This window comes from Mus pahari, chromosome 6, assembly GCF_900095145.1.
Source record: "Mus pahari chromosome 6, PAHARI_EIJ_v1.1, whole genome shotgun sequence".
In the NCBI taxonomy this organism is placed as follows: domain Eukaryota; kingdom Metazoa; phylum Chordata; class Mammalia; order Rodentia; family Muridae; genus Mus; species Mus pahari.
Window position 1 is genome coordinate 13,407,205 of NC_034595.1, and position 25,591 is coordinate 13,432,795.

The 25,591-nt window shown below is 38.1% G+C and overlaps 1 protein-coding gene across 5 annotated transcripts in view; it reads right to left on the minus strand.

The window, feature by feature from the left end:
• The window catches only part of Ptbp3 (polypyrimidine tract binding protein 3), an 84,258-nt gene that overhangs the window by 24,729 nt on the left and 33,938 nt on the right, over window positions 1-25,591 (minus strand). For all 5 annotated transcript variants that reach the window (XM_021201321.1, XM_021201320.1, XM_029539563.1 and 2 more), the window contains 3 exons: window positions 25,087-25,256; window positions 19,450-19,596; window positions 5,030-5,194 (listed from right to left, as the gene is read on the minus strand). In XM_021201321.1, coding sequence (XP_021056980.1) covers window positions 5,030-5,194; window positions 19,450-19,596; window positions 25,087-25,256 — 482 coding nt within the window. The remainder of the gene's footprint in view (window positions 1-5,029; window positions 5,195-19,449; window positions 19,597-25,086; window positions 25,257-25,591) is intronic.

Consider the following 25,591-nt stretch of genomic DNA (forward strand, 5'->3'; position numbering starts at 1 on the left):
TCCATTTCATCCAGGTTTTTCTAGTTTTGTTGAGTATAGCCTTTTGTAGAAGAACCTGATGATGCTTTGGATTTCCTCAGGATCTGTTGTTATGTCTTCTGAAGGCTTTTATAAGCAGATATAAGATGTTCAAACAAGGCTTGTTCAACTAATTCAATAACTATAAGGCACTTTTCTTTTCTTTTCTTTGTTTTTTTTTGTTTTTTTTTTGTTTTTTTGTTTTTTGTTTTTGGTTTTTCAAGACGGTTTTTTCTGTATAGCCCTGGCTGTCCTGGAACTCACTCTGTAGACCAGGCTGGCCTAGAACTCAGAAATCTGCCTGCCTCTGCCTCCCGGGTGCTGGGATTAAAGGCGTGTACCACCACGCCCGGCATAAGGCACTTTTCTAAGCACTGGCAAAAAAAAAAAAAAAAAAAAAAAAAAAGAGCAACAACATATTCTGCTTTATTAAGACAATAAATTGGCAAAGGATACCATAACAAAAATATTATATGAAAAATAAGAGGAGGAGAGAGGGCTGAAGTTAAGTGGAGTCCCACTGAGAGAGTAGGAAGGTGGTTAAGGTCAGTCTTGCTGAAATATCTTCTGTTACGAGAAATAAAAAAGGTAGGCCTGGAGTGTATGCCTTTAATCCCAGCTCGAGAAAGGTAATCTCTGTGAGTTAAAGATTGAGGCCAGTCTCAGAAAATAAATAAACAAAATAAAAAGGAGGAATAAACAAGAATATAGGGAAATATTCCTAACAGATCTGTAGTTATCAATGCTAAATTACTTTTATGTTTTCCAGAGTGAGGGTCAAACTCATTCCAGAGATCCAGCTGCCTCTGTCCCCCAAGAGCTGGGAATTAATGTTATGCTTGCTGCTATATCCACTGTGCACCTGGTTTCCAGAGGCCAGAAGACCATGTGAGATCTCCCAGAACTGGAGTAACACAGCTGGTTGCCTGTTCACCCTCTGTGGATGCTGGGAATCAAATCTATGGAAGAGCTGCCAGTACACACGACAGCTGAGCCATTTCTCCAGCCCCTCTAGGTGTTTTTGGAGGCTGTTTCAGGCTGAGGAGGAAAGACTCACCCTGAATATAGGCAGCACCATGCCCTCTTGGACTGAATAAAAAGAAACAAAGGAGGATGCCAGCATGACACCTAGTTTATTCTCTGTGTCCAGATTGAGGACACAATATGGCTGGTTGAGTGGGCCCCTGCAATCACTGTAAAGTCATTCTGACTGCCTTGCCTTCTCTGCCTTGATGCACTTGAACCCTCAAACCCTTCCTTAAATTGCTTTTGTATTCTGTTACAGTATTGAGAAAAGTAATTAATACACCAAGATTATAGAACAGCATTAGAACAAGATTCAAAGCAGCTCTAGCTCCTCCAACTTTAACCACACTATCTCTTGGATGGTGTGGTGGTTTGAATCAGGATGGCCACAATAGGCTCATACTATTTGAAAAGTGTCACTGGGAGTGGGTTTAGAGATGTCAAAAAGCCATGCCATGCCCAGAGTTTCTCTTTGTTCAGGATGTAGCTCCCAGCTACTGCTTCAACAGCTGCTTGCATGTCACCATTTCTTGCCCCCAATGCCTCAATGATAATGATGTCTCTTCACAACAACATAACAATGACTAAGGCAGAGAGGGATGAATGAGGTACAGTGTTGACGGAGAGGACTGAAAGTAAGTGAAGGACTCCTTAAGGAGGAAGTGTTTGAGCTGGACATCAGCATGACTTTGTAGGTTAAGGAGTATGGCTAAGCCAAGAAACACAAAGGGAAGTAAAGACAGGGCTAGCCGGGAAGACAGAGAACAGAGATAGGCAGGGCACCAGAAAGGCCAAGGTGTTACAGGCAAGAATGCTAGGTACCAAGGATGAGGAATGGGGGAAACATTTGTCTGTGGGGCCTAAGGAGCTATGGTAAAGATTTTTCTTTTTCCAACTGCACTGGGAAGAAGTAAACAATGACTTTTGTAACTAAAGACTGAGAGTATTAATCCAACTGGTGGTACTGAGAATTGAAATTAGTCCTGCTCACCCGGGTCTCTAGGAACTTCTATAGGAGAAAGAAAGTCTTGTTAGTTTCCAGGAAAAGGTAACTAGACTGTTAGGCATGACCTCATGACACTGACTAACACACCTGCTACGTGGTGGCAGTGTTGAGTCACAGGTTTAAAAATATCTTTTATAAGAATATAAATTACGACAGCATTACAGAAGCAAATGCAGACACTCTGCTGATGGATCACATGGGTTATTATCTTTGTGAAATAAACAAAATAAAAACCAGTTACAATTCAAGCCTTTTGACTGTTAAGTGCTACTTTGTGCAATAAACAGAAAACAAATTTAACAGAACAATGCAACCAATCATTGAACTACTGAACCACTTTTAGGAAAAAACAAGGGTGTCTACGAATATAACCATTAAAGTATCTAGGAAATGCTTTACAGGTGTACTTATTTTCAAACTGGTACTCAGATAATTATTGAAAGGAATAAAGTAGTCCTACTAACTAGTATATTTAGAATTTACATGCATAGCAAAAACACTGGAAGTAAGTCTCAGTTCCCTCATAACTGATAGGATGATGGGCAAGTAAAAGGATGTCTAAGGGCTCTAGACTGTTTATAATTTTTGAATTCAGATACATTTCAGTTTGGTACACGCACACCCTATAACTCTTGATTTAGTCGTATAGATCCAAAGGTACATGTGTCGCTGTTTTCAGACACACCAGAAGAGGGCGTTGGATCCCATTAGCAATGGTTGTGAGTCACCATGTAGTTGCTGGGAATTGAACTCAGGACCTTTGGAAGCACAGTCAGTGCTCTTAACCACTGAGCCATCTCTCCAGCCCCGAGGGTAAATAATATTAGCAACTGGGCTAGAGACCATTTTTTGTGGTATTTTTGTCAAAGACTGTAGATGCTTTCTGCCCTTGTCCTAAGAATTTGCCTGCAACTTAATTTAAAACACTAATTTCTTTAGTGGACAAAATTTCAGGACAGCCTAGTATTGACTCTGCCATGTGGTTCTTAGTAATCACACTTATGCAGATCTACAATGAGTAAGAGTAATAAGGGAAAAAGAAATACAAAATGCACAGTTTGAAGAGAAGATGACAAGAAGAGCCCCAGAAAAGGAGCCAAGGTTTGTGCTGAAAGAGGTAAGATTAAGGGGAGGCCAACCCTGAAATGCAATAGAGAGGTGTTCTCCAGTAATGCTTCTACCCATCAGGCTACCAACTTATAGAAAGAAAAGGCATTAGGAATTTTCTGCTTTGGGAAAAGCAACAAGGAAAATCTGCTGCAAATGTGGTTAAAGGGGGCCAAAGCAAGCAGCTAAACATAGCAGTGCCATCCAAGTGGTTCTGACTTTAGAGTCATGAAGGACCCAACAATAAAGAGGTTGTGAAATCATCTTCCAGAGTATAGGAGAACTACTTATGCCAGGCATGTCCCTACACAAAGGCCCTGAGAGGACAAACAGCTTGGGCTGCACTAGAGATGCCAAGATATTAAACACACCAGAGTTATGAGGTATCTACAAAGGAAAACTATACATGGGGAATGAAACCAGGCAGAGGAACAGATGTATCCTGCAGGCGGCAGAGTTGGAGGGATGGAGTCATCTAAACACTTTTGACACTGGACATGAAGCTATAGGGTTTAGAATTTGCCCTGCTGAGTTCCAGTCTTTCTTTGGTTCAGTATTTCCTTACTATGCCTCCATTCCTTTCTTTTGGAATGGTTATGTATGTTCTGTGCTACTATATAATTTGTTTTTTGATTTTACAGGGGATTACAATTAGGGACTTCCTTGAGTTTTAAAAGGGACTTTGAAACACTGTGGTTCAAAGCAGCAAGGACCTACCCAAAGCAGGCAGCTACCACACACACAGTGCCTAGCTCCAGTGGTTCTCCTTAACTATAGAAGATTCCACAACCCCTTTACTCATGTGTCCTTTATGATGCTAAAGTTAGGACCACATAGTTGACACTGTCATATTCAGTTGCTTGCTTGTGACAAGGCCTGGCCCCTTAAACTATATGAGACTGTAAGAAAGACTATGGGGATTTTAGAAAGTAGATGAAATGACTTTACATTATAATACAGCCACAAGTCTACAGTGGCCATGGAGATACCATGGAGGGTTGAATAAGAATGGCTCCCAAAGGCTCATGTTTGAATGCTTGGTCCCAACTTGGTGGAACTATTTGGGAAGGACTAGGAGATATGGCCTTATTGAAGGAAGTGTGTCCAGTTTTACCCTCTAGAAAACTGTGTAATTAGGGGAGTTCCAATTTGTAAATTTTAAATACTACTAGCCCTGACTTAGTGGACTGTCTTTGGTAAGACAGTTTAGATGCAGTAACGAATGACTACAAAGATTATACTGGATTACAAGTGATTATTCACAATGTGAATCATATATGCATGTCTATATGGAAGTTTACTATATATCTTCCCTTCAGAATTAAAAAAAATGTATTTATGTATATGTGTGCCTGTAGATGCACACATGTTCAACAATACAAGTGGGGATGTTAGAGGAAAACTTTCAGAAGTCAGATCTCTTCTTTATGGGACCTAGGGACTTAACTCAAGTTACTGGGCTACGAAGCAAGTGCTCTTACCTGATGAGCCATCTCACTGGCTTCTACCTCAGAATTTTAAACTGAAAATATTCAAATATAGCAAGTGACAAAAAAATAAATAAATTAGTTATATTCTTTGGTGACATAATTTTTGAAACCACATTTATCTAGAATTTATCAAAGATATTATACTTTCATTTTTTTTCTTGTTTAGCTATTAAAAAAAACCAAGCCTATAATCCTAACACTCAAGAGATGACTCCCATAGGTTCATATATTTAAATGTTTAGTTACCAGGGAGCAGAATTCTTTCATAGGATTAGAAGGATTATGAGGTGTGCCCTTGTTGGAAAAAGTACGTTCATCACTAACTATCAAAAGTTAGGAAAAACCATGTTTGATTCTGCTTTCAGAAGAGCTTGTTCCTTACCTGATGGAGAACTTCCAGAGTGACAGGGTAAAATAGGTTTTCAATAATTATCCGGAGCACAGGGCTCTGCCCAGGTAGCAATGTGCCTTCATTGGCAGTAGCTCCAGGAAGGGACAGGCTTCCTGACTGGACTGCACTGACGGCCTGCAGTGCAGCTTGGGCTCTCTAGAAAACAAGGCAAAAAATAAATGAAAAAGAAAAATGAGCACTCTTGATCACAGAAGCAGAACACACCCTGAAGCTTATACAACATAATACAAACTCCCAGATACAGATCTGGATTCACATCTCAAGTCTGCCATGTTTAAGAGCAAAGTTTTCTGGTTGGTTCCTTTCCTTTTCCTTTCCCTTTCCCTTTCCCTTTTTCCCTTTCTCTCTCTCTCTCTTTCTTTCTTTCTTTCTTTCTTTCTTTCTTTCTTTCTTTCTTTCTTTCTTTCTTTCTTTCTTTCTTTCTTTCAGATGGGGCTCAGGAGATAGTTCAATCAACAAAGTGCTTGTTGTATAAGCACAAGGACCTGAGTTTGTTCCTTAAAATTTATATGAAAATGCTGAGAGCAGTGGTCTATGTATGCTTTTAGTCCCAGCAGTATTATGTTGAGGGTGAGGAGTTTCTTTGTGTGGTCTTGGCTGTCATGGATCTCACTTTGTAGATCAGTCTAGCCGCACACCCACAGAGACCTACTGCCTCTGCTTCCTGAGTGCTGGGATTAAAGGTGTGCATTACTATAGTCTTGACAATTCAAGTCTAAAGCTTTTAGGCAGTGTAAGTGTAAATGTGATTGGTGTCAGTAGGAAAGCAGGCCACCAGTAGAAGTAAGCATCCCTGCCACGAAACATCATGAACAAGCTGTGGAGCACAACCACAGGCCAGAGCTGCCTTGCAAAGGGAAATCTGAACCCAGACAAGGAAAAGAAGGTATTTCTGTTTGGGGAGTAAGGGGCTTCAATGCTAACTATCATCTAAAGAGCATGAGAAGAGTCAGATGAAGATAGGTGGGGCAGCTGGCTGAGAATGCCTGAGCCAAAGAAGTTAGAAGGGAACCTATCATGATACGGGTAGCCAATGTCTGTTGAGTTTAGAGTGTGATCAGGCTAACTGTCATTCAGGCAACCTGGCAAAGGGTGTTAGTGTACAAACAAGCTTCTAATACATTTCTCCTTAAATGAAACAAGGTGTTCTAAAAAGCAGTTGGTTCAGAGAACTGTGGCGAGAAAAACAGACGGTAAGTGTGAAATAATTTTGGTTTTGTGGTATTTTTGTTATATTTTCCAGAATGCAAAAATTACTGAAATAAACGATGTATGTCAAATACAGAAGACAACTTGAAGAGGCTCCCACTGGCCCAATCTAAGAACTTTGAACATCAAAGGTAATATATAAAGTAAACAGAAATCCCTAAGTCCATAATGCTAACAACTCACAGCTTGTAAAGAACAGCATTCATGATAAATCCAGATGTATGAGATATTATTTCTTCCCCCCCTTTTAAGTAAAGGTGGGCCCTCCATATCTGTAGGTACAACATCTAAACATGGATGGAAAAATTTCTGTCTATGCTAGTGGTTTTCAACCGTGGGTTATGACCCCTTTGGGGATTGAATGACCCTTTCACAAGGGACTCCTAAGACTATCTGCATAACAGATATTTACATTATAATTCACAACAATAGCAAACAATACAAAGTAGGAACAAAAATAATTTTATAGTTGGGGTCACCACAACATGAGGAAGTATATTAAGGGGGTCCCATTAGGAAGGCTGAGAACCACTGATCTATACTGAACATGCAAACACCCCGTTTACTTGTCATTATTCCTTAAATTTAAAAAAAAAAGTAACAACTTTGGGGGTTTTGTTGAAACTAGGTCTCACTACTATATAGCTAAGTGTGGATTAGAACTTGTCCTACTGGGCCGGGCATGGTGGCGCACGCCTTTAATCCCAGCACTTGGGAGGCAGAGGCAGGCGGATTTCTGAGTTCGAGGCCAGCCTAGTCTACAAAGTGAGTTCCAGGATAGCCAGGGCTACACACAGAAACCCTGTCTCGAAAAACCTAAAAAAAAAAAAAAACAATTTGTCCTCCTTTCTGAATGCTGAGGATTACAAAGTTATGTCACCACATCTGGCACTATTACAACCATTTACATGGTCTTCATGTTGCATTAGATATTATAAATAATCTAGAGGGTATTTAAAGTATATACAATAATGTGTGCTTATGGCATATACAGTTATTACATAATTTTATAAAAGTACCTTTAACCGGGTGTGGTGGCGCACGCCTTTAATCCCAGCACTTGGGAGGCAGAGGCAGGCGGATTTCTGAGTTCGAGGCCAACCTGGTCTACAAAGTGAGTTCCAGGACAGCCAGGGCTACACAGAGAAACCCTGTCTCGGGAAACCAAAAAAAAAAAAAAAAAAGTACCTTTAGTATCCTTGGATTTTAGAATGGGATCCAAGAAACAAGCAACCAAACTACTACAGTCTCCAATGGGTAGCAGGAGAGAGGTTTCCTCCTTCACAGTACAGAAGACTGGTAAACATGACTGTGTCACTTCTACATGTATGTGCCAAAGATATATATTCTGAATTGAATCATGAAGAAATGTTAGACCAACGCACGTTGAGGAACATTATAGGTAATAAACTGCTTTTCATTTTCAATGATGTTAAGGACATAAGATGAAAAGAAAGGCAGAATTTGTCTAAAATGACTAAAAAAGGCATAATCAAAACAGAACATATACATGAATCCTAACTGTATCATTTTGCTACATGCAAAATGATATAGTTAGTTAGTTAATATAACTATTAGCAAAATGTGAGTGGGATCTACAGATGACAGAGAGGTAATGTATCAATGTCAATGTCTTATTTTCTTTCTTTTGGGGGCCGGCAGTAGGGACTGGACTCAAGGTCTCACGCACACCAGGTAAGCATCCTGCTGGAGCCTTCCTGGGGTGCTTTTTCATTTTAAGATCAAGTTACATCAAGTTACATGAGCTAGCCTTCAAATATACGAGTGGCCTCCACAGATCGTGAACTCATGACCCTCCTAAGTAAATGGGATGACAGGCCTATACCACTAACCTAAGCCAGTGCTGACTCACAATTCTAGTCTATAGAAGAAAGTTCCTCATTTGTAGGATGCACATACAAAATACCAGTAAATAGTGAAGAAAAGTTGGTCATACACTCTCAAAAGGCTTGACAACTGAAACTTTATACTGTACCTGCACATTTTTTCTACATTTGTAATATCCTCAAATCTTACAATATTTACTTTTAAAAATGAAGTGAATTAAGTATAATCTGCTATAACAGTATGTGTGTGTGTGTGTGTGTGTGTGTGTGTGTGTGTGTGTGTGTGTGTGTATTTCAGGGCTGACCTTTTGGTATAGGCTAAAAAACAATGTATTCTTCCCAAGGGAAGACTATTTCTCTAGCTTTCAGCATTTCTTAGTTGCCTACACTTCTTTACGCAGAGGTCTGTGCTCCCACCTCCACCCCACACAGAAAGGTTTTAGTATGTAGGCGTAGCTGGCCTCAAACTTAGCCTCCTAAGTGCTGAAATTGCAGCATGGCCCTCCATGCTTAGCCATATTTATTTTTTTCTTTTCTTTTTTCTTTATTAGATATTTTCTTCATTTACATTTCAAATGCTATCCCCAAGGTCCCCTATACCCTCCGCCCACCCTGCTCCCCAACCCACCCACTCCGGCTTCCTGGCCCTGGCATTCCCCTGTACTGGGACATATGATCTTCGCAAGACCAAGGGCCTCTCCTCCCACTGATGGCCGACTAGGCCATCTTCTGCTACTTATCCAACTAGAGACACAGCTCTGGGGAATACTGGTTAGTTCATATTGCTGTAGTGATGGTAATTTGAAAAATGTGCATCATATTTTAAAAATTCTACAAATTTAATGTCTTTCATTTTCATATATTCAACTAGGAAATTTTAATCATAGAATTGATATTTCAAATAATTGTGGTTTTTAGTTGTTTACACTTTTACAATGTGAAATGCTTCAGTTCTTAGCACCTGCTATAATGAACTTCGCTAAACTAAGCGCCTTTCTCAAACTTGGAAGCCTTTTACTTTTTGTATGCTTAACAAATCCCAGTTTTTACACTTGTATGTGTTTTTTTCTTTTGTTGGACTGTTTTGAGATAGGGTCTCACTATGTAGCTCCAGCTGTCCTAGAGCTCACTATGTAGAGCAGGCTGGACTCAAATTCACAAAGAACTCATTGTCTTTGCCTTTCAAGTTCTGGAAAAGCTATGCAGCACTGTGGCCAGTTATGTTTGTGCTCTTTTTTTTCTATTTTATGCACTTAATATTTTGCTTACAAACTAGATAGGATTTTTTTTTTGTCTTTTGAAATAGGGTTTCACTGTGCAACAGAGCCCTGGAACTCACTGTACAGACCAGGCTGGCCTCGAACTCACAAGAGATCCTCCTGCCTCTGCCTCCTAAGTGCTGGGATTAAAGGTGTGAGCTACCACAACTGGATGAGAAAATCTTTTTTTAATATACAAAGCATTTTACAAATTTGCACGTGTGCACAGGCCACATTAATCTCTGTATCCATTCTAGTGTTAGTACACAAAATGAAGAAAACATGATCCTTTTAAAGATACTAGTTAGTCTATAAACATTTTAATGGTGGTTTTATGTCAACACATTTTTTACATATAATACAAAACAACCCTAAGCTCAGTTCCCAAAGCAACATCACCTTTAAAAAACAGTACGTGAATTAAAAGAACATTTTTGTTTGCTTTAAACAAGGCATTCTACCTCATTTACTTCACTCTGAGCTTCTCAGTATGATTAGAAAATGAGGATGGTACTGCTTTTACATGTTTGAAAACCAACTTAGACTTCAATTTGAAACTTTAATTGGTGTGTGTGAGGTGGGTGATGCCAATCAAAAAAAGATACAGGCTTAGAATTAAATGTGAACTATTCTACACACTCCACAAATCAAGGAGTATACGATATTAATTAGTGCTATCTTACAGCCAACAGATTCCTGTGATAAAGCCTAGATTTTACCCCATCCAATATGACATCTAGCTGGGCGTCTCAAGTGATAGCAGTGGTGGTTCAAGCCTTTAATCACAGCATAGAGATCTCTGTAATTTTGAGGCCAGCCTATTCTACAGAGTGAGTTTCACAATAGCCAGGGACACACAGAAAAAAAACTGTCTTATAAAACAAACAAAAGAACAAAACAAAACAAAACAATCCATATGATAGCTATCAGACACAGAAACTGGGTAGCTGAATTTTATAATTAGTTAAACACAGTCACTACTTCTGCATTGGGTGTTAACAGTCTGGAGTATCTAGGCAAAGACATAATGAGCATTCCTCTCACATTAAAATGATTCAATAGCAAAAGCATGTGCAACTAAAAACAAATTTGTTCTCACTTCTTTTTTTTATTTTTTATTTTTTGGTTTTTTGAGACAGGGGTTCTCTGTGTATCCCTGGCTGTCCTGGAACTCACTCTGGAGACCAGGCTGGCCTGGAACTCCAGAAATCTGCCTGCCTCTGCCTCCCAAGTGCTGGGATTAAAGGCGTTACTTCATGTCAATAATCGTTCCATTAATTTTAATTCTACCAAGTAGTTGCTGCTGCTAGTTTTGCTGTTATTGTTCCTTCTTTACTTTTCGTTTTTTGAGAAGAATAAGAGACTTAATAGTGCATACTGTCCTCCTTACTCCACGGCATTCAGGACAGACAACACTGGTGCTCACAAGCACTGACTCAAGCTTTCTAAATAATTGGCAAGAAAGTAAAGATCTGCTTTGAAAGTGGAGTGCAGTGGAGCTCACCTGTAATACCAGTACTGAAAAGGGTATGATGGGATCCAAAGTTTACGAGGTGGAGGGGGGGAAGGTCAGAAGCAAAGAAAAGAGTGAAGAGAGGGAGGAGAGAAGGAAGGAAAGGAAGGGTAGAAAAGAGCTTTTGAAAATAAAAGTACCCAGCACTTGGGAGGCAGAGGCAGGTGGATTTCTGAATTCAAGGCCAGTCTGGTCTTCAAAGTGAGTTTCAGGACAGCCAGAGAGAGCTACACAGAGAAACCCTGTCTCGAAAAACAAAACAAAACAAAACAAAACAAAAAAACAAAAAAAGCAACAAAAAAAAGAAAAGTACAAAGGGGAAGGGACCTGAAAATATGGTAAACATATTTTATAATTATAAGATGTTGAGCTTTTTGTTTTGTATTGAGACAGGGTTTCATGAGCCAAGGGCAATTTTGAACTAAAATCCTATTGCCTCAGCCTCTCTAGTGCTGGGATTTTAAATATGCACTACTATGACACCAAGTTCTAAGCAAAAACATTTAAGAAAAACAGTATTTGAAGATGAAAATGCATTTGATGCTTAAAATTATTGTGTAATAAAAGTACTACTGTGGGAGATGATTTTTAGACACTTAAGGCAACAATACTAGAATGATTATACTATTAATAAGGGAAACGGAAATCAGTATAATCAAACAAGCACAAGGACTTCAATAAGTTAGAGTGGGGAGCTAGAGTTGCTATAAAACATAAATGTACCCAGGGAGCATGGTGGCACAGACTTGTGATCCCAGCACTTACAAGTGATACAGGAGGAAAGGAGTAGAAGGACAGCCTGGGCTACTAAGTGAGCTCAACCTAACCTGAGCATCAAGTGAGACTCTACCTTAATAAATAAAACACAACTGAAAAGGGGACCTGTGTGGTTTGAAGAATACATTTCTAAGGTCGAGAATATGGAAACTAGAATAGAGTGAATATGCTGGTTTTTAGTATTCATTTTAATAATTGTTTAGAGAACACTTTAAAGGTAAAAATCTTAAAAAGTCATTTTTGCAAATTCATAAACTACTAACAAGGTCAAGAAAACTCCAAAATAAAAAGTTTTCAAATATTGAACCATACAACACAATTATATTTAGTTAGTTCTCCAGTAAAGTAAAACTACTTCATATGGACTTGACCCTTTGACAACTGTGTCCACAGCTGAGAGTCACATGCTTGCTTTGGGGTATCTTGATGCTCAGGAAAAAAAGGGGGGCAGGGCGTGAATCTATCTGACTCTTTGGCTTTGAAAAAAAGAGGTAGCATTTATAGCATACACAACACACACACACATACAGGTACTTTCCATTTTGACTTATATCTGGTGTAAGGTTTAGAATAAAAAAAGTGCTGGGATGAAATCAAGGCTATCTAAGAATAAACTAGGCCATTTGGGTGACTGTGGTTGCCTAGCAACTGGAATTTCTCACAGTTTCCCTTTGGCATAATCCAATCTCTAAGTTTTTAATAAATTATCTTTTGTTCTAGCAATTTATACTAACATACTTAGGAATAAAACTACTGTGAAAACTGTATGATTTATATGAAGAAAATGTTTAAATTCCACTGAAAAACTTTAATAGAAAAACAAACAAAACAGAACTGGTACTAAAAGATGCAGAGAAGATTATGTTAATTATTTCCAAATTTACAAAAAAAAGAAAATCCAAAGTTTTTAAAAGGAAACAAGACTTAACAAAAATAACTATAAGGACTATAATTAGTTAATTCAGAAGAGACAATATATTGCTCTGCAATAAATGTACAGTATACACTAAAGTAGGAATGGGGTGGAAAAGTCAGGTCCAAGCTAGATTTGCAGTTCACACTAAGTGAACAGAATTCATGAATACAAACTGTAACATACACTTTTTAACAAGTATATACAAATGCATATTGTAAGCATGCAGGAAGGGTATGATATGAAAATAGGATACATTTCATATCAATAGTTTAATAAATGGGTTATTAAATAAAGCAGCAGAAACTTATCTTGCCATTAGGAGGAATAAAGTGCTACCTTTATAATAATATATATCACATATATCATATAGATATCACATATATAAAACAAAAAAAAATCCAAGAGAACAAAGACTTGAATATCAAACCAGAAGCAATCAAAATAATGGAAGAGGGGCTGGAGAGGGCTGAGCTGGTAAGAGCACCTCTTGCTCTTGGAGAGGACCTGGGTTGGGTTTGTAAGCACCCACACAGTGGCACAACCATCCATGCAACTGATGTTTTCTTCTGATGTCCATTGGCACCAGGCATGCCAATATCCATACATGCATACACTTATAAACATAAATACATTTTTAAAATATTAGAAGTTTTGCTTTTTATCTTAATGTTATGTTGGAGCATGGTATGAAATGATATGACCACCTTGAAGGAAGTTACCAATATCTATAAATAATTTTTCAATTACCCAAACACAAAGTCATAATCTGACAGTGGAATGGCAGTTGACAGAGGCCAAGGAAAGAGGAAATAGAAAGCTGTTATTTCAGACAAGGAATTTCAGTTTACCACAGGTAAAAAGTTCCAAAGAGAGATGAGTTAATGATTGCCCTTAACAACCATTAAAATGTACACTTTCAGATGACTTAAAGACGAACTTGTTATGTGTATTTGAGTGTTGGAGAGATGGCTCATCAGCTAAACGCATCTGCTGCAAAGCAAGCATGAGGACTTGAGTCTGAGTCCCTAGAACTGCAGGAAAGCTGCACAAGTACCGTCATGTCCCTATGCTCCTAAGCCCATGTTCAGATGAGGACAGAGTACTCAGAAACTCAAGGGTCAGCTAGCCTGGAGTTCATTGTCAAACAACAAGTGTCAAACACAGGGGAAAGCAAGAATGACACCCAAAGTTGTCCTCTGACTTCTACACATAAGAGTCACACATTAATTCCCACACTTAAGACATACAAACATGAATACACTGTGCATGAGCACATGCACACAAGGTTTTAAAATGTATTTAATGATATTAAATACAGAAATTAATCAAGATAGATATAAAACATGCATATGCTTGAACCCAGAGATTTCATCTAGTAAGATAAGGTTTTATGTGTGCCAAAATGTATTATTGCAGTACTGTTTATAAAACCTTTAAAATAGGAAAAACATTTCAGTGCTTATCAAAAACCTGGACTAACTATAGGTCTTCTATCAAAGGAGCAACAGTGGTCATTAAAAATCCACAAGCATGTCTCTTGCTGCAGAACAATGTCCATAATATATATTACAGAGTAAGAACAAAAACACTTCACACACCAGGGTTTCATCTGTATACAGTTACATATACAGCACAACAGAAGAATATTAGCACCAATAATCAGTTATCTCTGGTCAACCAGATGCTTGCATTTTTCTTCATATTTTTCTAAATTGCTTAAATGTTTAACCATGAACGGGTTTCTTATTTGTAATCTATAAAAACAATTTTCATTGAAGAACTCTAATAGTCTGAGCCATAGCTCAACCGTATAGTATCTGCTTAGCATGCTTAAGGCTTTCAATTTGATCCTCCAAAAGAAAAATGAAATATGTCATTATGTCCTAAAACAAGGAATATGTACAGGAAATGTTCCTGAATTAATGTACAAAGTTATAGTTCCCATAACATTCAACATAACCAAAAAGCTGGAGAAATCTGGCCCTAGAGCAAGAATACATGCAAAATTCTCTTTATATTAAAAAAAAAAAAAAAAAAGTTGCACATTGTTCTTCCTATGGGGTTGCAAGCCCCTTTGCTCCTTCAGTCCTCCTAGCTCTTCATTGGGGTCCCGGGCTCAGTCCGACGGCTGGCTGTGTGTACTGGTCAGGTGCTGGTAGAACCTTTCAGGGAACAGCCATACCAGGCTCCTGTCATCAAGTACTTTTGGCATCAGCAATAGTTTCAGGGTTTGGTGTCTGCAGATGGGATGGATCCCTAGGTGGGGGCGGTCTTTGGATGGTCTTTCCTTCAGTCTCCTTTCCATTTTTTGTTCTTGTCTGTGATGGTTTGTATACGCTCAGCCCATGGAGTGGCACTATTATAAGGTGTGACCCTGCTGGAGTAGATGTGGCCTTGATGCGAGTAGGCATGGCACTGTGGGTGGGGGCTTTAGGGCATTCATCCTAGCTGCCTGGAAGCCAATATTCTGCTAGCAGCCTTCAGAAGAGGTAGAACTCTCAGCTTCTCCTGCACCATGTCTGCCTGGATGCTGCCATGTTCCTACCTGGATGATAACAGACTGAACCTCTGAACCTGTAAGCCAGCCCCAATTAAATGCTATCCTTATAAGAGTTGCCTTGGTCATGGTATCTGTTCACAGCAGTAAAACCCTAACTAATACACTGTCTTTCATTTGCACAGAAACATTTCTGGGTTAACAATTTTGAGATGGGTGTGTGGCCCCATCCCTCAACTGGGGGCCATGCCTATATACTGGAGGCGGTCTCTACAGGTTCTATCTCCCCTTTGTGGCATATTTCAGCTAAAGTCATCCCTGTTGGGTCCTGGAAGCCTCTTGCTTTCCTGGCATCTGGGACTTTCTAATGGCTACCTCCAGTTCCCTATCTCCCACTGCTACATATTTCTATTCAATTTTCTGACCCTCTGGTACTTCTCTCCTGTCCCCTCTAATACCTAACCCTGCCTGCCCCTCCCCCCCCCTTTTTTTCTCTCCCTCCCAGGTCCCTGTATACCTCTACCTCCTGTCATTATTTTGTTCCCCCTTCTATGTAAGATTGAAGCATTCACATTTTGGTCTTCTTAAGCTCCATATGGTCAGTGGGTTGTATCGTGTATTCTGAGCTTTGAGGCTCATATCCACTTATCAGTGAGTACATACCATGTGTGTTCTTTTATGTCTGGGTTATCTCACTCAAGATGATATTTTTTTAAAGAGTTTATTTATTTAATGTATATGAATACACTGTCATACAGATGGTTGTAGGCCATGTGGTTGCTGGGAATTGAACTCAGGACCTCTGGAAGAGCAGTCAGTGCTCTTACCCACTGAGCCATCTCTCCAGTCCAAGGATGATATTTTCTAGTTTCATCCATTTGCCTGCAAATTTCATGAAGTCATTGTTTTTAATAGCAAGTAGTATTCCATTTTGTAAATGTACCATATTTTCTGTATCCATTCTTCTGTTGTGGGAAGTCTGGGTTGTTTCCAGCTTCTGGCTATTAAAAATAAGGTGGCTATAAACATAGTAGAGCATGTGTCTTTGCTATGTGTTGGAGAATCTTTTGGGTATATGCCCAGGAATGGTATAGTTGGGTCCTCAAGTAGTACTATGCCCAATTTTCTGAGAAACACTCAGACTGATTTCCAACGTGGCTTTACCAGTTTGCAGTTCCACCAGCAATGGAGGAGTGTTCCCCTTTCTCCACATCCTTGCCAGCATCTGCTGTCACCTGAGTTTTTGATCTAAGCCATTCTGACTGGTGCGAGGTGGAATCTTTAGGGTAGTTTTGATCTGCATTTCCCTGATGACTAAGGATGTTGAACATTTCTTTAAGTGCTTTTCACACATTCAGGATTCCCTAGTTGAGAATTCTTTGTTTAGCTCTGTTCCCCATTTTATAATAGGGTTATTTGGTTCTGTGGAATCTAACTATTGGATATAGGGTTGGTAAAGATCTTTTCCCAATCTTTGCCTTATAGAAGCTTTCAATTTTATAAAATACCATTTGTCTATTGTTAGACAATATCTTAGAGCATGAGCCATTGGTGTTCTGTTCAGAAAATTTTCCCGTGTTCAAGGCTCTTCCCCACTTTCTCTTCTATTAGTCTCAGTGTATCTGGTTTTATGTGGAGGTCCTTGATCTGCTTGGACTTGAGCTTTGCACAAGGAGATAAGAATGGATTGATTTGCATTCTTCTACATGCTAACTGCCAGTTGAACCAGCACTATTTGTTGAAAATGCTTTTTTCCACTGGATGGTTTGGGCTTCTTTGTCAAAGACCAAGTGACCATAGGTGTCTGGGTCTTCAATTCTATTCTATTGATCTACCCGCCTGTCTCTGTACCAATACCATAGAGTTTTTATCACTACTGCTCTGTAGTACAGCTTGAGGTCAGGGATAATGATCCCCCAGAAGTTCTTTTATTGTTGAGCACAGTTTTTGATATCCTGGGTTTTTTGTTACTCCAGATGAATTTGAGAATTGCTCTATCTCTGTGAAGAATTGAGTTGAAATTTTGATAGGGATTGCACTGAATCTATAGATTGTTTTCGGTAAAATGGCCATTTTTACTATGTTAATCCTGCCAACCCATGAGCATGGGAGGTCTTTCCATCTGAGGTCTTCGATTTTTTTCTTCAGAGACTTGAAGTTCTTGTCATACAGATCTTTCACTTGTTTGGTTTGAGTCACACCAAGATATTTTATATTATTTGTGACTATTGCGAAGGACATCATTTCCCTAATTTCTTTATCAGCCCATTTATTCTTTGAGTAGAGGAAGGTTACTGATTTGTTAGAGTTAATTTTATTTCCAGTCACTTTGCTGAAGTTATCAGCTGTAGGAGTTTTCTAGTAGAATTTTTAGGGTTGATTATATATACCATCATATTATCTGAAAATACTGATATCTTGCCTTCCTCTTTCCCCATTTGTATCCCTTTGATCTCCTTTTGTTGTCTAACTGCTTGGCTAGAACTTCAAGTACTATATTGAATAGATAGGAGGAGAGAGGGCAGCCTTGTCTTGTCCCTGATTTTATTGAGATCGCTTCAAGTTTCTCTCCATTTAGTTTGATGTTGGCTATTGGTTTGCCATATATTACTTTTATTATGTTTAGGTATAGACCTTGAGTTCCTGATCTCACCAATACTTTTAACCTAAATACTTATCCTTAGACCCAAAGACCACCTTTCATCAAAGAAGCTTCACTTTGTACCAGATGGAGACCATTACAGAAAACCATACCTGGTCAAAATTCAGAGAGCAACTGGGTCAGGGGCCCAGCACTAATGATACACATCTACAACTCCTGCATCCAAGGCTCAAGAACATCATGGGAGGAGGGGGAAGAGACTGAAAGCCAGAAGACAGGAAGTCAGTTGAGATTGTATCTCCTAGAAATGACAGGGAAGCCACATCCATGAGACCTACACCTCAATATATGGCTGCCTAAACAAGTGCAACACCCATAGATAAACAAGCTAAACTGGTAGAAAGAAACCTCACATGTCTCTACTCTTAAACAAAGAGCCACCAATTAATAACAGCTGAGCAAGGGAGAATTGGCCTTCCGTGGAAGTGAGTATTCAAATTTGTTTATCCAATACCAGGTGGCCAGCCCTGAAATCATACACACAGAAGCAAGACTAAACAGAATCAGCATGCTACAGAGAAACCCTGTGTGTGAAGTTGAGGATGGATAATAACAAAAGCACATGAATAATAATAATAATAATAATAATAATAATAATAATAATAATAATAATTAAAGAAAAAGCAGTTGTGAATTTGAGAGGGAATGTGGGAAATGGGACGGTCTGAAGAAAGGAGAAGAAAAGAGGAAAGTAGAATAATTATATTCAATTTTAAAAGATACATAAAAAATAAAGTACACGGGGCTGGAGATATGGCTCAGTGGTGAAGAGCACCGGTTGCTCTTCTAGAGGGCCTGGGTTCAATTCACAGTCCCCACGTGACAGCTTACACCTGTCTGCAACTCCTATTCTAGGGCATCTGGCACCTTCACACAGTCATCCATGCAGACAAAACACTCATGCGTATAATAGGCAGACATACAAACAGACACACACACTTTTTAAAAATACACTTGCTTTGTAGACAAGGTTTTTTTTTCATGTTAAATCAAATTTCTATTTAACCACTTAAAATGAACCCAGAAAGATACAAAAGACTCACCATGAACTGTATCAAAATAAAAACCAGAAATAAGAGCATTATGTTGTTAGGCTATTCCACATTCACTTGAGGAATCAAAACTCATTTAAAGAAAAATTCTGAGCAATTCTCGACATCTTAAACTGCCTCCCTAACCTCTCAACAGAAAACTACTCCTAGCTAGGGATGCAGTTCCTGGGAGAGTGCTTAACAAACACACACAAAGGACCCTGGAAGGTAAACTCAAGGCTTTTGCCTTCTTTCAAAGCAAGTGTAAATCCAGCTATTTCCAGCACTTCTTTCATATTTCTCACTTTAGGAGGTACAGGATTTCATCTTAATTATGAAAACAGGTTTTTTTTTTGGGGGGGGGCAGGGTGAAAGGTTGCTTCTTGCTTTTCTTAAGTTTCTCTGAGTAGTCCAGCTTTCTCCTTCTAGAATCACAAGAATGTTACCCATGCACAGTCCAGTGTCATTTCTAACACTACAACTTCCAAAGTTTCCAAACCAAACTATTTTTAATTTTAAGCATTTAAGAACAAATTACATATAAATGTGAAATTCTAATAAAGTGTACTAAAAGGAAGAAAAATATATAGTGGTTCTTCTCTGAAGTATAGAAAGTTAATTTTAAATTATGATACCACATATTTGCATAATTATTCTTACAGATGCCTATAATACTTACAGCCTGATTAGGCAGATTGTCAGTCTTAAGTTCTCGATGATTGGAATACTGGATATAAACAGGCTGACTTCGAAGATGAGGAGTAACAGGAGTGTAATAATTTATCATAGTAACAGCAGCTTCTTCAGAAGCCATTTCTAAAAAGGCCTGCAATAAACACAAGAAGATGGTTAAGAATCATTCCATATTGGTCTAAACTTGTGTTTTCTCAGCATACATGACATTGTCCCCTAGGGGATAAAATTAATTTGAAAAACTGGATTCAAAACTGCCAGGAGATTATTTTGTTATGTTTTATGTTTGTTTTTTAATTTCTATTTCTTCAAATGCCTAAAAATAAAAATAAATCTTTACATCACCACTACAAATGAATTTTCTTAAGTGCTATAATTTAAAATTGGTTTTGTAAAGCCTTGGGCTAAACTGCTAGAGTACACAAAAGAAATGCTAGAATTTAATTCAATTAAGACAAATAAAGAAGTTAAAAACAACAGTCCAAGTATGAGTGTGGCGGTGTCCACCTTTAGTCCCAGCAATGAGAAAGCCTCCGAGTTACAGGACAGCCTAGTGCATGCAGAGCACAGTAAGGCCCCACTTTATAACAAGTAAAACAAGTCAGAAACCCTGCAGGAGGGTGGGGGAAGGGGACAGTAGGTTGGTAAGTACTAGTCTACCTAAATTCTCAAATAAGATCTGGGTATAGGAACTTACTCTTCTTCATTTCTATACACCAGCCATCTAGAGGTGAAATGGAATGTTCTTGTTCAGAGTTCCTATCATCAGAGTTCCTATCAACACAAACATTGCCATCAAGGAAGCAACATATCTGATTTGATACAGGAAATGAGAAGTCATCACTGCTGAGTGAAAACCTGATCTGAGCTCTACCTACCTACTGTAACTTGGTCACAAACACCTGAGACCCTAGTTTCCTCTATTAAAATATGCAGATATATAAGCAATCTATAATTCTTATAACCCAAACATGAAATGACTGCTAGGTTAGAGTGCTAGTTAGGTGATCTGTCTGGGATTCTGCAGGAAAGAATTAGAAAATATCAGTGTATGAAGGCACCCACTCAAAATAGTATATACATTCTGTTTTCTTTTTCAAAAATTTTAATTTTATTTATGTTAATGGAGTTTTAGATCTCATGTATGTCTACACTCTTATGAATGCATTGCCCAGAGATGCTAGAAAAGGGAGTTGGATCCCAAGACTGAAGTTACAGAGAGTTGGGAATTACTATATGGGTGATGGGACTCCAACTCAGATCTTGTGGAAGAGCAGTCAGTGCTCTTTGCCATTGAACCAGCCCTCACATTCAGTTTTATGTCATTTTTCAATTATACTTCTAACGTACACTCACCATGTATACTTTAAAGCAAAGGCTACATATAAATCTGTGTAAAGCGTTTTTTCTGTTTTATGTATATGTGCTATTTGTTTATATACTGTATTCACATAAACATGTTTACATATTTATATATTATATATGTACATACACACAGCACTCTGAATTATTACTAACAAAGAACAGGACTGGGTAATATCACATTTTAAAAAATTCTCTGCTTGTGACTTTTTTAATTATACATGTGAGATACTTCTAATTACTTAAAGGCTTCCCAATTTAAGATTATGGTCAGAATTCCTTTAACATTTAAAACTTCAACCCACAATGAGAAATCAAGTGTCCACTGTCAGCAGATAGCATTAACTTAAGATACCAAGAATTTGCTACATTCCATATCCACTTACTCATATTTGCTCCAAATCGAAGTACTCTTTTTGAACATATGCTTACTACCTTACAATCTTATCCACCACCCTCTAGTTGGCCATGTGATTTTAGCTAATGTTCCTAGGGCTTAGAAATAAGGGTTGAAGGTTTCTTAAAAACACAGATTTGGCCAAGTGGTGGTAGCCCTTGCCTTTAATCCTAGTACTTGGGAGGCAGAGGCGGAGGCAGAGGCAGAGGCAGGCAGATAGCTGAGTTTGAGGCCAGTCTGATCTACAGAGCAAGTTCCATATCAGCCCAGGCTACAAAGAAAAACCTGTCTCAAAAAACAAACAACAAAAACGCAGATGCACATATTATCTATCACATTTCACATAAGATCTGGAGATATTAGAAAATAAAATAGCTTCAAACTCTCCAAATAAAGATTATTTTAAAAGTAAGATGCAAAGAATTAGTTACTAAAATTAGAGAACTACAGGAACAACTTGCTACATTAAGTCAACATTGACTGGAATCATTCAAGTGATACTTGGTACCTAATAATTCCTATACTAATACAGGACAGGAGGAATAGCATGAGGAAGGTAGAGAAGTAAGAAACTTCCTGACATTTCATGTCTTATCCTATGTATGGATTTAGCTATATAGGCTGCTATAACTCCTGTGATGGATTAAATTAGCAATAGAACTTTGTTGATTGGTTGTTTGCTTTTTTTTTTCCTTGGGGGAGGGGCAGGGTCTCTTCCTCCTAGACCTTCTCTGTCCTTGAACTTAGTATGTAGACCAGACTCTTGCCTTGGCCTCTTGAGTGCTTAGATCAAAGACTTACTATTACCACATGCAGTTGGCAGTAGAACTTTTAATGTAACAAGGTCTGCCTACTTTTTTGGTGGCTGATGAAAGAGAGAATATAAACATACCAACCATACTGAGTACTCAGAACTACCTACAAGAGTATCTCAAATTTATGCAAGAATAACATGATCAAAAAAAAGATTCTATTTTTTTAAAATGGGCAATAGAGTTGGGCCTATTTATACACAGCTCTAAGGTGAAGAAGGCTCCAAAGCTCAGGAGTTAGAGCACTAGTATTGTACACAGGTATAATTCCAGACGGTAGGAGGGAAAGGCAAGATGGTCTCAATATGCAAAGCTGAAAGGAGAGTTTGACTGGTCCACGGTGGGTAGAGGACAGATAAAAGACTTAAACAAATGTTTTGTTTTGTTTTTTCAAAAGAAACCAAACAAATGGTCAACAGCTATTTGAAAAAAATTTCAATACAACTTATCAGGGAAATAAAAACCAAACTTTTAATTAGCTGTTTGATAACAGAATGGCTATTACTAAAAAGGACTAAGGGCAAGGCCAGGAATTATGGTACACATCACTGATACTAGAAATCAAGAGACAGAAGCAGGAGTATCTTTGAATTCAAGGTCAGCCTAGACTACACAATGAGACAATGAGCAATCCATTACTGGGTGTTTATCCAAAAGTAACAAAATCAGAAGGTCACAGAGACATCTGAACTCTCATATTTACTGGAGTACTACTCATAGCAGCCAAGACACAGCACTAACTTAAATGTCTATCCACCAGTGAATCAATAAAGAAAATGTGATACCTGTTATAATAGAATGAGCTGGAGACTACTGTGTTCAGTAAACCAGGCCAAGAACTAAAAGATAAGCATTACACTATTTCACGGGTATGTAGAATCCTTCAAAATGCTATTCTCACACAAGTCAGGCACAGAACGGTAGTTAGTAAAGGTTGGGGAATTAGTGAGACACAAGACTTGGGGAAAGTTGATCAATAAATGTGTCTACACCAGTGGCTCTCAACCTTCCTAATGCTTCAACTCTTTAACACAATTTCTCATGCTGTGGTAACCCCCAACCACATTTTTTGATATTTCATAACTCTAATTTTGCAACTGTTATGAAACATTATGTAAATACCTGATATGCAGGAGATCTGATATACAACCTCCATGAAAGGGGAGGGTCTTGACACACAGGTTGAAAACAGCTGGTTTAAGCTTGCCTAAGCTATCTTTAGGAGTAAAAATTCTATTGTGCTTTTTCTTAGTAAAGTATTTAAAGATAATGATAATACATTGTATAATTTAAAAAACTAGAAAACAGGATTTTAAACATTTTCATGATAAATAAATAATATTATCAGGTTGTAGCCGGAGTACTTAACCAGCAGAAGAAAAGCCCTAGGGTCAAATCCTAACAACTGTTCCCTCTATCCTAGTTCCCCTCCTCATCCCCCTGCCAAAAAAGAGAGGGTAGGGGAAGGAAAGAATATTTCTGATGTTTTGAATCTGATTCAAATATAAATTTGTGAACTTAAAACAGCAAATAATATCCCATTTATACACAGAAATTATATATTTGCATGTATCTATTAAAATATATCCTGAAAGGTTTAAAATAGAAAAATTTAATAGGTAGGAAAGAGGAGGTGGTATGAGAAGAGTTGGGAGGGAGGGAGGGAGGGAGGGAGAGGGGAGGATGATCAATCCATGTATGAAACTCACAAAAGTACCAAAAATAAGTAAAAATCTTTAAAAATAATTTAATGTAAAAACTCATTTGTACAATGAAGTTTCCCTTATATCTCTCAAATTATTAAAGAAGCTACACAATAATTCTACAACTAGAATATGCATAATGGTTTTATGGAAGCAGGAGATAATGACATTGTTTGGGGCTAGCCTAAAGCAACAGGCTACAACAGACCAAATTAAAGGAGATTTATGGCAATCAGTTTTTTAAAAAATATATAAAAAGAAATGAACTCTTATAAGAAAAGTGGCCTGGCCTACTGTAAACCAATCCATTATAAAAAAAAAAAGATTCATTTTTTATCATAGATAGATAGATAGATAGATATAGACAGACAGACACACAGACACAGACACAGACACACACACGTTTACCTTACTGTACATACATGAATCAAGTGTATGCTTGACACCCACAGCCAGTTATGGGCCACCACTTATGGCCTGGAAACTGAACCTAGGTCCTCTGCATAAGCAACCAGGGCTCTTAACTAACTGCTGAGCTAAAGCTCTAGCCTTTAAAAAATGTAAAAATACTAACTATTCAGTCATATCTAGCTAAACATTCAATTTTATTTTATAAATGATGCAACTCCCAAACCTTTTTGTTCCTGTTGTTTGTTTTGGTTATAAGACAAGATCTTTCAGCATAGTCCTGGCTGTCCGGGAACTTACTATGCATGGAACTCACCATGCTGGCCTTGAACTCAGAGAATCACCTACTTCTACCTCTCTAGCACTGGGATTAAAGGCACTGCTACCATACCCAGCTGCTCCCAACTCTTAAATCCCATGTAAAAGCCAATCAGACCTTTAGCTTATAGTGATAACTGCCCTGTTTGGAAAACTTAACTGTTCTTTAGTTAGACAAGTGAAGTGCAATTTATAATTTCTCTATCAGGATCTCCTAAGTATTATGATATTTTTAGGAGTCATCCAACAGTTAAAAACATCAAGTAGGTAAAATATAAAATAGGTCTTAAAGAAAATGACCCCAAATCAATAGATAAGAAACTTTCCTGTTTATTGTATTGTTTGTTGTCATACAGGGGAAAAAACTGACTTAAAAACAAATTTGTGGTCATAGATAGTAAGAAAAGCTGAAAAGTCAGCAAGGTGGCATACACCCTTGTGGTCCCAGATACTTAGAACTTTAGAAAGGTCACTTGAGCTTATGAATTTTACATCAGCCAGAACAACACAGAAACCCCATCTCAAATCAACTAGTTATTTTTAAGTTCAAGAAAATAAAAATTATATAAAATACTAACACCCAGAAGATAATCACTCAGTGACAATCTTTAAATATTACGTACCTGGCTTTTTCCTTTCAACATCAAAAGATTAGTTACTTTGCCAAATGGTAGACCTAACGATATGATCTCTGCTTCGGTGACATCACATGGAATTTTTCGAAGATGGAGAACACGGGAAGGTGAACAGGGAGGTCTATCTCCTTTAAATTTCTTGTTGTCATTCCCATTAGCTAAAAAAAACATAAGATTTGTTTTAATTACTGAAACTAATCTGGGTTGACATACTACATTAACTAAATTGCCACACTTGACCTAGTGCAACAGATTTGAAATTCATGAGCTATGGGTTGATGACATGAGTGAGAAATGAAACCAACCACCTCTTAATGAACCCACTTTTGGTCTTTCACTGTGGCCATTACATTTAATTGTAGTCTGATTTTTTTTTTTTTGAGGAAAAGTATTAGGATAAATCAATTATATTGCTTCATAGAGTCACGTATCACTTTCATGAGGTAAGCATTAACCACAAGTATACCTTTTCTTTCTTTCTTTTTCTTTTTTT